Source organism: Pongo pygmaeus, chromosome 8 (genome assembly GCF_028885625.2).
Source record: "Pongo pygmaeus isolate AG05252 chromosome 8, NHGRI_mPonPyg2-v2.0_pri, whole genome shotgun sequence".
NCBI lineage: Eukaryota > Metazoa > Chordata > Mammalia > Primates > Hominidae > Pongo > Pongo pygmaeus.
Genome location: NC_072381.2, coordinates 119,090,435 through 119,106,872, shown reverse-complemented (window position 1 = coordinate 119,106,872; position 16,438 = coordinate 119,090,435). Strand labels below are relative to the sequence as shown.

General features: G+C 42.2%; 1 protein-coding gene across 3 annotated transcripts in view; it reads right to left on the bottom strand.

Annotated features, from left to right (window-relative positions):
* Positions 1 to 16,438, bottom strand: part of CASP7 (caspase 7) — a 51,208-nt gene that overhangs the window by 21,161 nt on the left and 13,609 nt on the right. For all 3 annotated transcript variants that reach the window (XM_054503831.2, XM_063670301.1, XM_054503830.2), the window contains exon 2: positions 11,886 to 11,995. In XM_054503831.2, coding sequence (XP_054359806.1) covers positions 11,886 to 11,995 — 110 coding nt within the window. The remainder of the gene's footprint in view (positions 1 to 11,885; positions 11,996 to 16,438) is intronic.

Sequence of the window (16,438 nt, the reverse complement as noted above, 5' to 3'; positions counted from 1 at the left end):
CCACTTTGTCTAAATATTTTTGGGATGATTCATTCATGGTCTCAACATCTCAACAGAGGGCATCCCCACAGTCCTAACATATTAAGGCACAGAGCAAGACAGAGAAGAAAAGAAAGAGTGCAGGTAGTACCTAGTGTCTCCATCTGAAAACAGTCCCCTTTGCATCAGAACTAGGCTGTGCTCTGCGACGACAGGAAGTGAGTTTCCTTCTTCTCTGTAATAATAAAAACTCAACATGCTCGGAGCTCAGCAGGGGATAGAAGACTGGCACAGGCCGCCTGGCCCTGAAGGCCTGTGACTGAATCAGCAGTGAACTGCACGCTGGAGTTTTCCATAGGACCATTCAAACTCGGGCTGGGAAGGTCACACTGGCCTCTCCCTTCTCTGCTGACCGGCAGAAATGCCCCGGCTCCCTATTGTAGCATCCCCCAACCCTGGGATGGCTCCCTGTGGAAAAAAGCAACTGTCTGTGAGCGTGGGGTCCAAAGGAAAAAAGAAAAAAAAAATTTCCATAAACATGCAGCCAGGAGCACAATCTTTAAGAGTGAAAAATTGGAAACAACAGGGGAATAGCTAAGCAAGAGACAGAGTTTCAACAGAACAAACCATCGTACAGTTGAAGTTGATGAGCATCACACATGGTCAACCCACCGAAGTGCCAAATCTCCAACAGGCTGCAAAACAGTGCTCACATGACGGCAAAACATGTCAAACTATGTGTAAGTTAATCAACAAAAACAGGAAGTGAGTGTGTGGTGAATTACAGAGTTCAAGTTCATTAGGTTATGTTTTTCCTTTAAAGGTACTGAAGTGAATAAAAATAATAGGAGACCATGGACGCATACCAAAGCCCTTCATTTTCAAATGAGGCATACAAACACTTTTCAATGATCTTGCATAATGTGAACGATCCAGGAGTTGCTGTATTTCCCCATCTCAACCCTCCAAATGCAACAAGGAAAATGCGAACACATAAAAACCAAACACTTATAAAGTGAAAGGCTCAGCAATGCTTTTCTCAATTTCTTGGTTCAGGACCACAGTCTAGAAAGGGTGTGAAGCTGATAGAATGAGGTTATGACACCTGCTACCCTGCACAAGCCTCTCGATCATCTGCCATCCTCAGGTCTGTGAACAAGAGAGAAAATTCACTCTATACATTTTTTCTCTGAAATTCAGTTGCAAAAATACAGACATGGGGAAGAAAACTCAGTTTAAAAGAGGCTAAGGAGAAGAATAGATCCCCCTCCCCAAAACATACCAACCTCCACATTTCCCTCTTTCCCCTAAAAACAAACAAACAAACAAAAACCAGTAGGGTCCCTGACAATAAAAATTGACAAATGACTTTAAAACAAATCATCCAGGGGGTATAAAAGGCTGAATTGTCTTTAAATAGCCTAATAGACTGAATGGAAGAGACAATAGGTCTGTATTACGGCTGCAGGGTCCAGCTTTAGAACAGCTAACATACTTCAGTCCTTAATCACTCCACCCATCTTTTCCCCTTAAAACTGACCATTGGCCGGCAGCGTGGCTCATGCCCATAATCCCAGCACTTTGGGAGGCCGAGGCAGGCAGATTACCTGAGGTCAGGAGTTTGAGACCAGCCTAGCCAACATGGTGAAACCCCATCTCTACTAAAAATACAAAAAAATTAGCCAGGAGTGGTGGCACGCGCCTGTAATCCCAGCTACTCGGGAGGCTGAGGCACAAGAATTGCTTGAACCTGGGAGGTGGAGGTTGCAGGGAGGTGAGATCACACCACTGCACTCCAGCCTGGGCAACAGAGTGAGACTCCATCTCAAAACAAACAAAATTCTCATCATCACAGATCCTTGAGAGAAAGAAAACCAGCAGCTCAGGGGTTAAACATGCAATGCCATGTTCACATTTCCTGTCTGTGATCACATGTTCATGTGAGAAGCAACTGGTTATGTTTTCATTGTACTTTTCTATTACTAGGCTTAATTTTTCTCTGCTAATAGTGTTCTAGGTTTCTATTACTATGAAAAGCTGATGATTTACCTTACCTTTTCACTTTAATTTTTCCCCTCTAGAAGAGCAATAACTGAAAAGAACTGGAGGTATCCCACACATGGAGAAGCTACAGCTTTGCAGTTTCTAGACCTCTGCCCACGTTTTGGTGTCCTGCGCTTGCTGCTCCTGAAACGTGCACTTGGGCCTCTTCACTGGAAAGCCCATTGCTCGCCCTGCTGGGACAACTGTCCCTATGCCATCCCTCCGCCAAAGTGAAGCAGAGAGGAAGCCGTGTACATGAAGAAAATCTGCTGACCCACTTGGGTGGAAGGAAAAAAATGGTGGGTGGATGAATGTGGATGAACAGCCTGGTGCCACCACAGTCGTGGGTGCCACCTGACACTGGGGGAAAGCACTGGACAAGTTAGGCCTGTGTCTCGGTCCTGGTCCTGTTGGGTGGCTACACATCACCTCTCTGGTCTTCCTTTCCTTGATCATAATGAAGGGAATTAGGTAAGTTCTCCCAGTGTTAAAATCATGATTCTATGATTTCTTCCTCAGCAGGCACATTCAGGTAATTCAGGAAGCTGACGGTTACTCTGATTCTCATAACAATCCTGTGGGCAGAGATCAATATCTCTATTATACAGATAAGGAAGCTGAGGCACAGGAAGGTCACGTGACTTGCTATAGTCCCTCAAATAGTAAGTGGGAGGAAGGGGCAGGATCTGAACCCTGGTTGTCTGACTCAACTTTGCTACTTCTATTATTTTACATAGTGTCATCACTGCTTCAAACACAGCATTCAATCTTTATCATTCTCTTTGTACAAATTTGGGAGACAGGCATCCAATTTTCTGGAAGCTGAATTTGAATCCTTCCTTTACTGAAAAGTAAATTCCCTGTATAAATTTCAATGTTCATATTTTTTTTAGTGGGCCCAGATGTGGCCCCTTTCAATCAATGGGCATCATGGCACAATTTTTGCTTAACTTGGAACGTATTCTTTGGAACGAATTAAAGGCTGCCTTCTTTGTTCTTGTCTCTGATTCGAAAGCATTGCGTCTTCTAAACCAGTTTTTTAACCCCTCTCCAAATGAAAAAGCATGCCACTTGAATCTTCCTTATAATTATACAAATAACACATTTTTTATAGGGATGTGTTTACATATCTTCACTCACTGGTGAAGAAGCCCAAGATGCCTCGAGGAGAGAGAATTATAACCAAGTGGCATTTATTAACCACCCTCCAGGGGGCAAAGGCTGGAAAACACAGATGATGCCAAGGGTAAAACCCATGTGATCCGAGCCAGTGCCTGGAAAATAGGGAGTTTAGCAAATGTTGAGAATAGATCTTTTCTCCTGCTCTCTTCCACTGGGAAACTAGAAGGGTAAACAAACTCCTCAGCAGAGACACACGAGACTCCACGGAGGCCGAGGGGTAATCTGAGACTGCGGGAAACCTGTCTTCCCCTTTTTTTCCTTTTCTTGAATTCTGACCTTGAGCAGAGCTCAGAAGGGAGCCTCTGATTTCTCAGGTTCCTAGGACAGAACATCATCTAGGCTGCTGGCTAGGGCTTGGTCTTGGACCTACAATGGCTCCTTGTGGCCTATGATATTAAGACCAAACTCACCCTGTCCAGCAGATTTTGCCCACTTTCCTAGGCAGAAGCCACATCGGTGGCCTTGCCTGACCGCCATCTCCACCCTGGCCGTGAGGTTCCACCGGTCCCCCCGATACCCCCTCTGCTTTTCCTGACAACTCAAGTTTCAGCTCCTCCTCCAGTCCTTCCTTATCCTTCCCTCCTCAGCCACCCACGGCTCCAAGGCTATGTCCTGCAATTCAGCAATTAGGTATTATTTTCTGTAGCTGTGCCTAGGCATTTGGTTAAAACTTTGACTTTATATCCAGGGCAAGGACTATAGGGTTATATTTACATCAAGAGAGAACCCTCTTCAAGTGCAAGGAGGACCCTAGACCCTGTTCTATAAACTATGGTTCATAATGAATACAGACTGGCCCCATAATGATTTCCTCTAAATAACTAAAAACCTGAATGCTTTACTAATTTTAAGATATTTGGATTTTTTGTGCTTTTCTGTGTTTTCCAAATGTTCTTCAATAATCAGAAAATTACAAAATCACTAAACTTTTTTTTAAAGAACAGGCTGGATTTTTAGTGCCTATGGACTGGAAATAAAATGATGCTGTCCTGCCACCTAGTGGCTGTGAGGCAAAAAAAAAAAAAAAGCCAAGACAAGTCTAGGGGCTTGAAACTTAGTATTTGAAACCTGTGAGTCCCACCCTGGCTTTTTGGGGAAGGGGCTATTTCTTTCTGCAACCCAGGCTCCTTCATGTCTCCAGGGGAGGGCAGGTGGGCAGTCTGGTGCTTGATCAGAGTCAGCTCAGAGATGCTACTGCCTCCTCCACTGCCTAACAGTGATTCTGAACTCCTTAGAGAAGGGAGCTGGAATGGGGTGGGATGGGATGGGATGGGAGGGAAGGTTGTAGGGGTGCGGGGGGGGGGGGGGGCGGGACACCATCAGCTGCAAGGAACATCCAGAGGAGCCAGTGGCACTCCCATGCATCACACCCTACATCTGTCAGTGGGTCACATGGTGCTCCTGAAACTGCAGACAGGACCTCGGAATACTTACCATTTATTTTAATGACGTCAACATCAGTCATGCTATGAAAAAGGTAGAGTGGACCAGAATGTAGACCCTCCAGGCTTACTTATCTTTCCAGAGAACTTAAAGCTGAGGGGTGGGGGGGACATACCACAGACCACATCTGTTTTTGCAAAATAAAAGGTCTTTTAGGCAGAAGTCTTCCAGCAAGGTACTCAAAAACTTTTCCAGGGGTGCACAGTCTTAAGGGAAGAATAAATGGCCAGGTCCTCAACTGCCACTTGTATTTTTTTCTAAAACTGGTCTGTCAGAGATACCACTTTTCCCTTGCCCATTCTCCCATCTCCCACTGTGTAAAAGAAGGGCAGACTTTCTCACCCACCCTGAACCTCACTTACAGGGTGATGAAACATCCAGGTCATCCACAAAGAGACAAATAAGATTTATCTGTGAGTCTCCTTGAATCAGGCACTGTGGTGGGGCTTCTTTCTTATACATGAGTCTGATAAAGGTGAAGTATGTCACTAGTAACGGGGGTATGTGGGACCACACTGGGCTGTTCTAAATTCAAATATAGGCACAACGCAGATATACTGTCGGCTCAGTTTCAGACCACCACAGGAAAGCAAATATTGCAATAAATGGAGTCACCTGACTTTTTTGGTTTCCCAGTGGGTAGAAAAGTTATGTTCACACTATACTCCAGTCTGAGTATATGCAACAGCATTAGGTCCAAAAAATACATATCTTAATTAAAACATAGTTTATTGCTAAAAAATGCTAACAATCATTTGAGCCTTCAGTGGGTTGTAATTGTTGGGCTGGTGGAGGGTCTGGCCTCAGCACTGATGCCTGCTGACTAATCTGGTGGTGGTTGCCAAAAATTAGGGTGGCTGTGACAATTTCTTAAAATAAGACAGCAATGAAGTTCGCTGCATCAAATGATTCTTCCTTTTATGAACAATTTCTCTGTAGCATGCCATTCTGTTTGATAGCATTTTATTCACAGTACAACTTCATTCAAAATTCAAGTCAACAGAAAGGTGATTGTCCCCTCGCCCGTCATGCAATGCACATTCGTGGCGAACCTGGCACTAAACCATTCAAAGATGACCTGCTTCTGGGTTGGGGTTTCATATGTAGCAGAGCAGCTCCCTCACTGCGATATATTGAAAATCAGCTCTCAACACAAGTGTTCGTTAAAAAAAAAAAAAAAAAAAAAAAGGAAAAATTTTAAAAGAAAACAAACAAAAAAAGAGTTAACACACACACAAAATTCAAGTCAATCTTCTCAAACTCTGTGGCTGCTTTACCAGCTAAGTTTATGTAATATTCTAAATGTAGATTTCAAAAATGTATCAGCACATTCACCAGCAGTAGATTCCATCTCAAGAAACCACTTACTTTGCTTATTCATAAGAAGAAACTCCTTATCTGTTCCAGTTTTATCATGAGGTTGCAGCAATTCAGCCACATCTTCAGGTCTACTTCTAATTCTAGTTCTCTTGCTATTTCCACCACAATGGGCACATCTGCAGTTACTTCCTCCATTGATGGAAGTCTTGAACCCATCAAAGTCATCCATGAGGGTTGGAATCAACTTCTTCCAAACTCCTATTAATGTTCTGACATCCTCCCATAAATCACAAATGTTCTTACCGGCATCTAGAATGGTGCAAACTTTTCAGAAGGTTTTCAATTAACTGCCCAGATCCATCAGCGGTAATACTATAACTATAATGTTATTCCCAACATTATTTATGGCAACTATAGCCTTGTAAAATGTATTTCTGAAATAATATTTCTCAAATAGTAGTAAGACATTATTTCTTAAGTAATAAGACTTGGAAGTTGAAATTACTCCTTGATCTATGAGCTGCAGAATGGATGTTTTAGTAGGCATAAAAACATTAATCTCCTCTGCATCTTCACCAGAGCTCCTGGGTGAACAGGTGCAATGTCAATGAAAGGAATCTTATTTTAATGAGCAGTAGGTCTCAACAGTGTGCTTAAAATATCCAGTAAACCATGCTATAAACAGGTGTCATCCAGGCTTTGTTCTTCTATTTATAGGGCACAGAAAGAGGAGATATAGTATAATTCTTAAGAGCCCTAAGATTTTCAGACTGGTCAATGAGCATCGGCTTCAACTTAAAGTCACCAGTCTGCCTAACAAGAGAGTCAAGCGTCCTTATAAAGCACTGAAGCCAGGCATTGACTGCTCTTCTCTAGCTAGGACAATCTTAGATGGCATCTTCTTCCTATAGAAGGCTGCTTTGTCTACATTGAGAATCTGTTGTTTAGTGTAGCCACTCTCACCAATGATCTTAGCTAGATCTTCTGGATAACTTGCTGTAGCTTCTACATCAGCACTTGCTGTTTCATGTTGAACTTCTATTTTATGGAGAAGGCTTCTTTCCTTAAACCTCATGGATCAACCATTGCTAGCTTCAAACTTTTCCTCTGCAGCTTTCTCACCTCTCTCAGCCTTCAAAGAATTGCAGAGTTAGGGCCTTGCTCTGGCTTGAGCTTTAGTTTAAGAAAAAGTTGGGGCTGGTTTGATCTTCTATCCAGACCACTCAAACTTTCTCTAAGTCAGCAATAATAAGCAATAATGTTATTATCCATGTGTTCATTGGAATAGCACTTTTAATCTCCTTCAAGAACTTTTCCTTTGCATTCACAACTTGGCTGTTTGGCACAGGAGGCCTAGCTTTCAGCCTGTCTTGGCTTCAACATGCCTTCACTAAGTTGAATCACTTCTAGCTTTTGATTTAAAGTGACAGACATATCACTCTTCCTTTCAACTGACACCTAGAGGCCATTGTAGGGTTATTAATTAGCCCAATTTCAATATTGCCTCAGGGAATAGGGAGGCCCAAGGAGAAGGAGAGAGACAGGAATGGCCAGTGGGTGGAGCAGTCAGAACACTCTTAACATATATCATTTAAGTCCGCTGTCTTATATAGGTGTGGTTTGTGGCACCCCAAAGCAATTACAATAGTAACATCAAAGATCACTCATCACATTTACAGAGATTATGCTGGATTTGAACAACAACAACAAAAAAGATTACTGATCACAGATCATAGTAACAGATATAACACTAATTAAAAAACTTAAAATGTTGTGAGAATTACCAAAATGTAACATAGAGATACAAAGTGAGCATATGCTGTTGGAAAAATGGAGCCAATAGGTTTGCAGGGTTGCCACAAACCTTCCATTTATTAAAAATGCAATATCTGGGCCAGGTGTGGTGGCTCATGCCTGTAATCCCAGCACTTTGGGAGGCCAAGGGGGGGTGGATCACTTAAGGTCAGGAGTTCAAGACCAGCCTGGGAAACATGGCAAAATCCTGTCTTTACTAAAATACATAGAAAAATTAGCCAGGTGTGGTGGCGTACGCCTGTAGTCTGGCTACCTGGGAGGCTGAGGCAGGAGAATCGCTTGTCCTGGGAGGCAGAGGCTGCAGTGAGCCAAGATCACACCACTGCACTCCAGCCTGGGCAACAGAGTGAGACTCTGTCTCAAAAAAAAGAAAAGAAAAGAAAAGCAGTATCTGCAAAGCACAATACAACAAAGTATGCTTGTATACACTGAAAAATGTATTAAAAAATATATATATAATAGAATGAAATGGAAGTGATGATGGTTCTTATTTAATGTCTTTGCCTTTTTTATTCCCTTATTATTTCCAAAGAATTTTTATTATTGAGCTGGAGTCCTATGTATTGGTCTGTTCTCAAACTGCTATGAAGATGCTACCTGAGACTGGGTAATTTATAAAGAAAAGAGGTTTAATTGACTCACAGTTCCACATGGCTGGGGACTCATGGTGGAAGGGGAAGCATGGTGGAAGGGGGAGCAGACACGTCTTACATGGCAGCAGGAGAGACAGAGTGTGTGTAGGAGGAACCGTCAAACACATAAAACCATCAGATCTCATGAGAACTCACTATCACCAGAACAGCATGGGGGAACCACCCCCATGATCCAGTCACCTCCCACCGGGTCTCTCCCTCAACACACAGGGATTATGGTGATTACAATTCAAGACGAGATTTAGGTGGGGACACAGAGCCAAACCACATCAGTCCTGTGAGAACAAAACAAACACTGATTCCAGGAGGTAAACATGGGGCTGGGCTTGGTACCCTTTCTTTCTTCCTTTCATCCTTCTTCCCTTCTACCCATCCATCCATTCATCTATCCAAGAATAAAAATTTAGAATTCAGAAACAAGATGACTGTCAGAAGGATGCTTAATAACATATTCATTGAACTGAAAAATGGTATCAGACCTTTACTGACAGCAAACAAATGTGGTATGGCTAACTGGTTTGACAGGGACTGGCTCTGTCAACTAGATTATAGAGCAGACAATTTTCATACATGAATGAGCTGCATTAGCAGCTCCAACGTCTTGACAAAAATACGTTTAAAAAAGCATATGGTTTAAAAGCATTTTATCAAAAAAAGGATACTGACAAATGTTTATTAATGCTTATCTTTTCTGGAACATTTTGAGTTAAACAGACTGCCTCTAAATAAAAGAAGAGCAAATTTAATTTACAACTGTTTGAGAAGTTTGGGTACAAGTTTTTTGGTGTACTTCCCAGAAACTAAAAAAATTAAATACCTTTAAGGCGGAATAATAATTCCTTTTGTAAGTTAGATAATTGCCAATTCTTTTACTTCCAACATAATTAAGGAAAGACCTAATCAAGTTGTCATTTTTTGGTCCAAAACTCAGAAGGAATTCAAAGAATTAAGTGACATGACTATAACAAAACTCCTACCATCTCATGTATTTATTCATGATTTCTCAGTGCTTCTTATCTCTAAAAATGAAAAATAGGAAAAAGAGGTAATATCAAATTCTTTCTTATTCCAGCAATAAGTATTATTTGTCCATTTCTTTAGAAACTAACTTATTAAGAGCCCCTTCATTCCATTATAAGTTGAAACTTCAATGCAATTTCTATTTAATAATTATTTTGATGAATGACAATTTAATAATATTAATGATATATTAACATTTATTTTTCAGATCAATTGTGAATTCATTAAAGCTGAAACAGTAACTTAGTCTAGGAGAACTTTCTTTTAATACTCATGATATCTAGAAAACTGTCTTAAAATTTATATGGATACACATATGCATACGTGTATATGTTACATAGGTATATGATGTGGTGTGATCAATAAGACTTTCAAGCAACTAAATCTATTACATCAGAAGAAAATGTGGAGGAAAAGAGAATGAAAAAACCAAGTTTGAAGGGAAAAAAGACATATAAAAGTACTAGCTGTTACAAGAGAGCTGTTCATGTATTCTTTTAATGGATAAAGGTGGTTATAAAATCACTATGGATATAGAGTCCACTGGGTACATTTAAAGAAACGACTTTGAAATGTCAGTATTTACAACACACCATTTATTTTAATAATTTCTGGGAAGTACATCAAAAGGCTTTGCTGAGCTGGAGTCCTGTGTATTAGTCTGTTCTCAAACTGACTTACAAAATGATTATTAAATGATTCCCGTTTCTCTTTCACTTGTAGACAACTTGCTGAAGTCAGATACTCAAAAAGGGTTCGGAAGAGTGAAATATTGTTACATTTTTTGCAACTATCTTGACAAAAATGTGTATGTTACCTTAAAATATACACACAGCTTTACATTATTTTGAGCACATATAAGCAAAGGCGTTTGAAGACCATTGCTCTAAGGGGCTTTCCCTGGGGAGTAAGTTGGCCTGCACCAATTTCTCAGGGTTTTGGAAAGTTCCAGGAGTCAGAACTGTATTTTCTGGTCATTTCATTGGATATTCTTGACTCTATCTGGCAAACAACAAAATCTGGGTCCATAATGTTGGGGTTCTCCCACTTTTCCAAGTCCTATGTTGGATGATATGACCCAAGGTCTGCTCTGAGGTGTTGGGAGCCTGGCTGACCCTCTCCACCAGCTCTTCCCCTCCTGAGCACTGCCTGGGAGCACTCCCTAACCTCGGCCTTTATCCCCCTCGCTATCTTTCCCAGTAGGACTTGGCTTAGGGAATCCAAAGAAGTGTGATGCGTCTGACTCCTGCTGCCTTCTGTCTCTCAGGAAGCTCCACTCATTGTCCATCCATGATCAAGGTTAAGGGAGGGTTTGGGGTTCCTCCATGTCCTTACAGCCCTACTTTTATTTTTTATTAAAAAAAAAAACAACTTGTTTTTTGAGACAGAGTCTCACTCTGTTGCCCAGGCTGGAGTGCAGTGGTGCAATCATGGCCCACTGCAGCCTCGATCTCCTGGGCTCAAGTGATCTTCCTGCCTCAGCTTCCCAAGTAGCCAGACTACCAGCATGCGCCACCACACCCAGCTAATTTTCTTATCTTTTTTTGTAGAGATGGGGGTCTCACAATGTTGTCCAGTCTGGTCTCAAACTCCTGGGCTCAAGCGATCCTCCCTCCTTGGCCTCCCACAGTGCTGAGATTACAGGTGTAAGCCACTGCACCACGCTAGCTCTACTTTTAAATGGGAAGCACACAGCAGAACCTTTAAGTGAGTGGTGCTGGCATTGTTTAGTTTCTCATCTTAGCTTTACCATTTACTAACTATCAGCAAAAAGGCAACCTATTAAACCTCACAGCACCTCAGTTTCCCTACCTGACAAATAGTGATAACAATAAAACTAAATGTGTAATTATGTAGACTAAATGCAATAATACCAAGCAGGCATACAAGAGTTTAATCAATGAAGCTATTATATTATTAAATGCAAAATTTAGAATTTTAAAAGTGAGCTCAAGAAAGGGAAAGGTAGGAACTAATGAACAGGATGCAATCTCCCTTCCATCATTGGAATGCATCAGGAGACACAGGGTGGGCATGAGTCACCCTAAAACCTCCTGTCCCTCAGCCCTTGGATTCTGTGTTGTCAAACTTGGTCCCACTGGCAGCAGCAGCCCAGGCTCTGTTCTGACGGTGCTTGCAAATCACCTCTAATGAGAACAGTCCCTGATACCTGGGAACTGCTACCAGACACTCAGCCACTGAGCAGGAGACTCCCAGTGGTTGCTTTTGTCCATTCCTGGGCTTGGCCCACAGACAAGAGGGTGCACATGAGGACAATAGTGTTGCTGCATACAGCTAGCAAGAACCTGTGCAAACCTCATGCTCAGCATGAACCTCCTTCCCTGAATGTCCCCCTCCCCACGGGTGGGTGGAGACGGCAGAGGCATGGCAGGCTGACGTGGTCCAGGGTCCCTGATTAAGCAAACTTACCTGAAGAGGAACGGTACAAACGAGGACCGGTCTGGCTTAGCATCCACTGAATCTTCATTTGCTGAATCCCCAAGCCCCTGCTCTTCAACACAGCCCTGATCGTCTGCCATCTGGGAAGACAGAAAACAAGCCACAAGGTCAGTGGCATCACTGATAGATACTGTGATATTTTAAAATGACACTCAATAGGTGACACAGTTTTCCATTATGCCTAGGGGGTAGCAGTTTTGCATATTTAAGATTCAGGGTTACTACCCCATTAATGCATTCGAATATGTGAATATGCTTACATCCCAGAGACTACATATATGGCAGCAAAGAAAACAAAGTCCTTGCCCTCAGGGAGCTTCTAATCCAGCATCCACAATTTTGTTGTATGTTCACTGCATACAAGAAACAATGGAAGGTCTGTCAAGGTTTACAACAATGAAAATTTCCCCCTAAATTCCTAGCAGGTCACAAAGTGCTCATACGCAGTTCAAAAGCAGCGACAACCTGGGCATTAGGCTCTCTTTCTATGGCTTTTACACGGTTCTACACAAAATAGATTTCCATCAAATTACATTCCAGCTTGAGACTCTTCAAGAGATCCCCATTAACTACAAGTTCAAATCTAAAGCCATCTCTTCGGATTTTAAGGCCCTTTCTGATCTAGTCTGGGAGTCAGCATACTATGGCCCAACACTTCTTTCAGTAAACAGAGTTGTACTGGAAAACAGCCATGTCCATTCATTTATGTATTGCCTATGGCTGTGTCCTCTCTACAAGCAGAGTTGAGTGATGGCCACAAAGCCAAAAATATTTACTATCTGGCCCTTTCCACCCCCACCCTCTGCCTTCATTTCCCACATAGGCTTTGTATGTGGTTTGTTTATTTGCGCTCTGCTGTTTGGCTCCTATAAGACAATATAAGTTCATCATGGCAGAAGCAGCTGGAACACAGAAGGTGCTTACTAAAATATTTAATTGAATGGAAGTCTGGATGAAACACACACCCTAAGGTAAAGAATTAGCTAAAGGTGATGTGGCTGGCCCAAGGCAGAGCCAGTATTAGAATCATTTTTTTTGTCTTTGAGATGGAGTTTCGCTCTTGTTGCCCAGGCTGGAGTGCAATGGTGTGATTTCCGCTCACTGCAGCCTCCGCCTCCCAGGTTCAAGTGATTCTCCTGCCTCAGCCTCCTGAGTAGCTGGGATTACAGGTGCCCACCACCATGTCTGGCTAATTTCTTTTTGTATTTTTAGTAGAGACAGGGCCAGGCTGTTGGCCAGGCTGGTCTCAAACTCTGGCCTCCCAAAGTGCTGGGATTACAGGTGTGAGCCACTGCGCCTGGCCAGTATTAGAATCATTTCTCCTAAATCAAGTCCCGTTTCCTTCCCCATGAAGGGATCAGGGATCAACTTTCAGGAATAAAGAGAAACTTCAGACTCCAATTTCTACCTGGTCCCAACTGTTACTAGAAAAGGGTCCTGATCCAGACCCCAAGAGAGAGTTTGGACCTCGCGCAAGAAAGAATTAAGGGCGAATCCATAGAGTAAAGTGAAAGCAAGTTTATTAATAAAGTAAAGGAATAAAAGAATGGCTGCTCCATAGGCAGAGCAGCAGCTTGGGCTGCTGGACTAGGGATACTCATAGTTATTTCTTGATTATATGCTAAACAAGGGGTGGACTATTCACAAGTTTTCCAAGGAAGGGGTGGGAAATTCCAGGAACTGAGGAAGTTCCCCTTTTTGGACCATATAGGGTAGCTTCCAGACATTGCTATAGCATTTGCAAACTGTCATGGTGCTGGGGGGAGTGTCTTTTAGCACGCTAATGGATAATAATTAGTGTATAATGAGCAGTGAGGGTGACCAGAGGTCACTCTTGTCACCATCTTGGTTTTGCTGGGTTTTGGCTGGCTTCTTTACTGCAAGCTGTTTTAGCAACAAGGTCTTTATGACCTCTATCTTGTGCTAACCTCCTACCTCATCCTGTGACTAAGAATGCCTTAACCTCCTGGGAATGCAGCCCAGTAGATCTCAGTCTTATTTTACCCAGCCCCTATTCAATATGGAGTTGCTCTGGTTCAAATGCCTCTGATACAATCTCTGAGCAACTTCACTGAGCAGGCCACGGTTGTCAGGTGCAGCTCTGTATTCCAGTTAGGGCTCACCCAGGGATGCTGTCATTAAGTTGGAAAACAAGAAGGCATCTACTTTACAGAATATTTTGTGCCACGGAGCACAACAAGTAATGACTTTTGGAGGTGGGGAGAAGAAGGAATGCAGTTCAGAAGGAGGTGTTCAAGGAGGCAAAGTGACAACCTAGTGACCTTGCACTCCGAATGGCATTATGGTGTCACCTTCCAGCTTATCTGAGGGTGAACTGGGAAGAGGGGAGGGAGCTAAGAAGGGAAAGTCCTACTGCCAGGTCTCTACAATGACCATGGGAAGTCAGATGGTCACCTTGTTTCTCAACACATCATGAGCCTCCCTTCATCATCATCAATGTGTTTCTGGTTGGGAGGCAGATTTTTCAGATTAGAACCCAAAGTTTCTCAAAAATGGAGATAACCCACAAAGGAGATAAGCATAAGACCACACATGCAGAAAACACCTGATAGCTTCTCTTGTCTCCTTTACATAGACTTAGTTACTTTCCAATACAGACTGTTATTAACACAATACACACTCACATATTTTCAAAACTAATAAGTCAAAGTTTTAAAAAAATCCACCAGACAAAGACACTAACTTTGATATGTGGTGTTAACTAAGTTGGCCCTTTTGCTAAAGTTAATCTTAAAGGCTCAATCTAGGGTATATGATGACAACACAATATAACCACTATTTTTAAAAGAAAGAAGAAATGTCAGTGTGATAGCAGAATAGGAGGTCCCAGTTTTCATTCTTATATAGAAATACTGATTTTGGCAACTACACCTATAGACAAGAATACTTTTGTGAGGCCACAGGAATCCACTGAGAGGTTTCAGCACACCGGTGGAGCAAAAAATCGAAGAGTGGATGCATCAAAGAGTATAATAAGAGCAGTTCACTTTACCCACAACACCCCTCCCCTAAGGTGGCACAGTTCAGTTCCAAGAGAGGTCCCTCCAGCTCACAATTCTCCCACGGGGGAAGTGAGAGTGAAGTGAGCACCCAGCTTTCCCAGCCCAACAGGATGTTGTCTAGGAGACCCACTTCTGTTTCATCCCACCCAGAACACTGAGGGGAATAGCATGGCTGAATCGTCTGGGGCAGCTAGGAGCAAGGAGAAGCAGCAGCAGGAGTGCAAATAGTGTATGGTTATCAAAAGCCGGCTATAGATTCTGCTACCCAGCTCATGGATTCTACCCTAAGATCCTCCCATAAACCCTGCAGGACAACTGGCCTATGTACCTCAGTGCACAACAGTCTGTACACAACCACAGACAATGCTTGGATCTCAACAGCAGGTAGAGATATTAGCAGCTAGCTCAACTTTGATGGATTGAGAGAAGACATATGACTGAACATTGCAGAGTACTACCCTAAGGAATAAACAGGAGGCTTTTAGTACAAGGTCTGGCTTTGCAGGACTGAGAGAACACATGTAATCCCAAAGAGGGAACAAGAGGTGTGGAGCAGGTATATCTAGAGAAAAAGTGTGAGAGATCCCCAGAATCTCTAGCTAAGCTCACTGGCAAAGGTCTTTCTCTCCTAAAGCCAGTCAGTAAAGATGGGAAGAGATGACTGCTTCTTCAAGTGTGAACACACAATGCGAGGCTTCAAAGAACACAAATAATCAAGGAAATATGACACCACCAGAGGAACAAAATAAAGCTCCAGTGGCTGACCCCAAAGAAATGGAGATTTATGAATTACCTGACAAAGAATCCAAAATAATCATCTTAAAAAAGCCCAGTGAGGAAAAAGAGAGCAGACAGACAATTAAATGAAATCAGAAAAACAACAAATAAACAAAATGGGAAGTTCAACAAAGAAATAAAAACCAATAAATGAATGAAACAGAAATTATAGAGTTGAAGAATACAATGTCTGAAATAAAAAATTCAATTGAGAGTTTCAACAGCAGACTTGATCAAGCAGAAGAAAGAGTCAGTGAACTTGAAAACAGATCATTTGAAATTAATCAGTCAGAGGAACAAAAAGAAAAAGCAATGAAAAAGAGTGAAGAAACCTATGGAACTTATGGGACACCATCAAATGAACCAATATATGTAGTATGGGTGTTTCAGAAGGAACAAAGAAAAAAGGGTAGAAAGTTTATTTAAAGAAATTATGACAGAAAACTTCCCAAATCTGGAGAGGGAAATGAACATCTAGATTCATGAAGCCCAAAGAACCCCAAACAGATTGAGCATAAATAGGTCTTCACTGAGACACATTACAATCACTGGTAAGAGTCAAAACAGACAAGGAGAAAATTTTGAAAGCAGCAAAAGAAAAACAACTGATTTTTTTCCAAGATGGCAGATTGGAGGCATTGTTAGCATGCCTCTCTCACTTGGGAAGATAAAATAGTGTGTAGAGATTCATGCTGTGTACTTTTTTCCAAGAAGCAACACAGG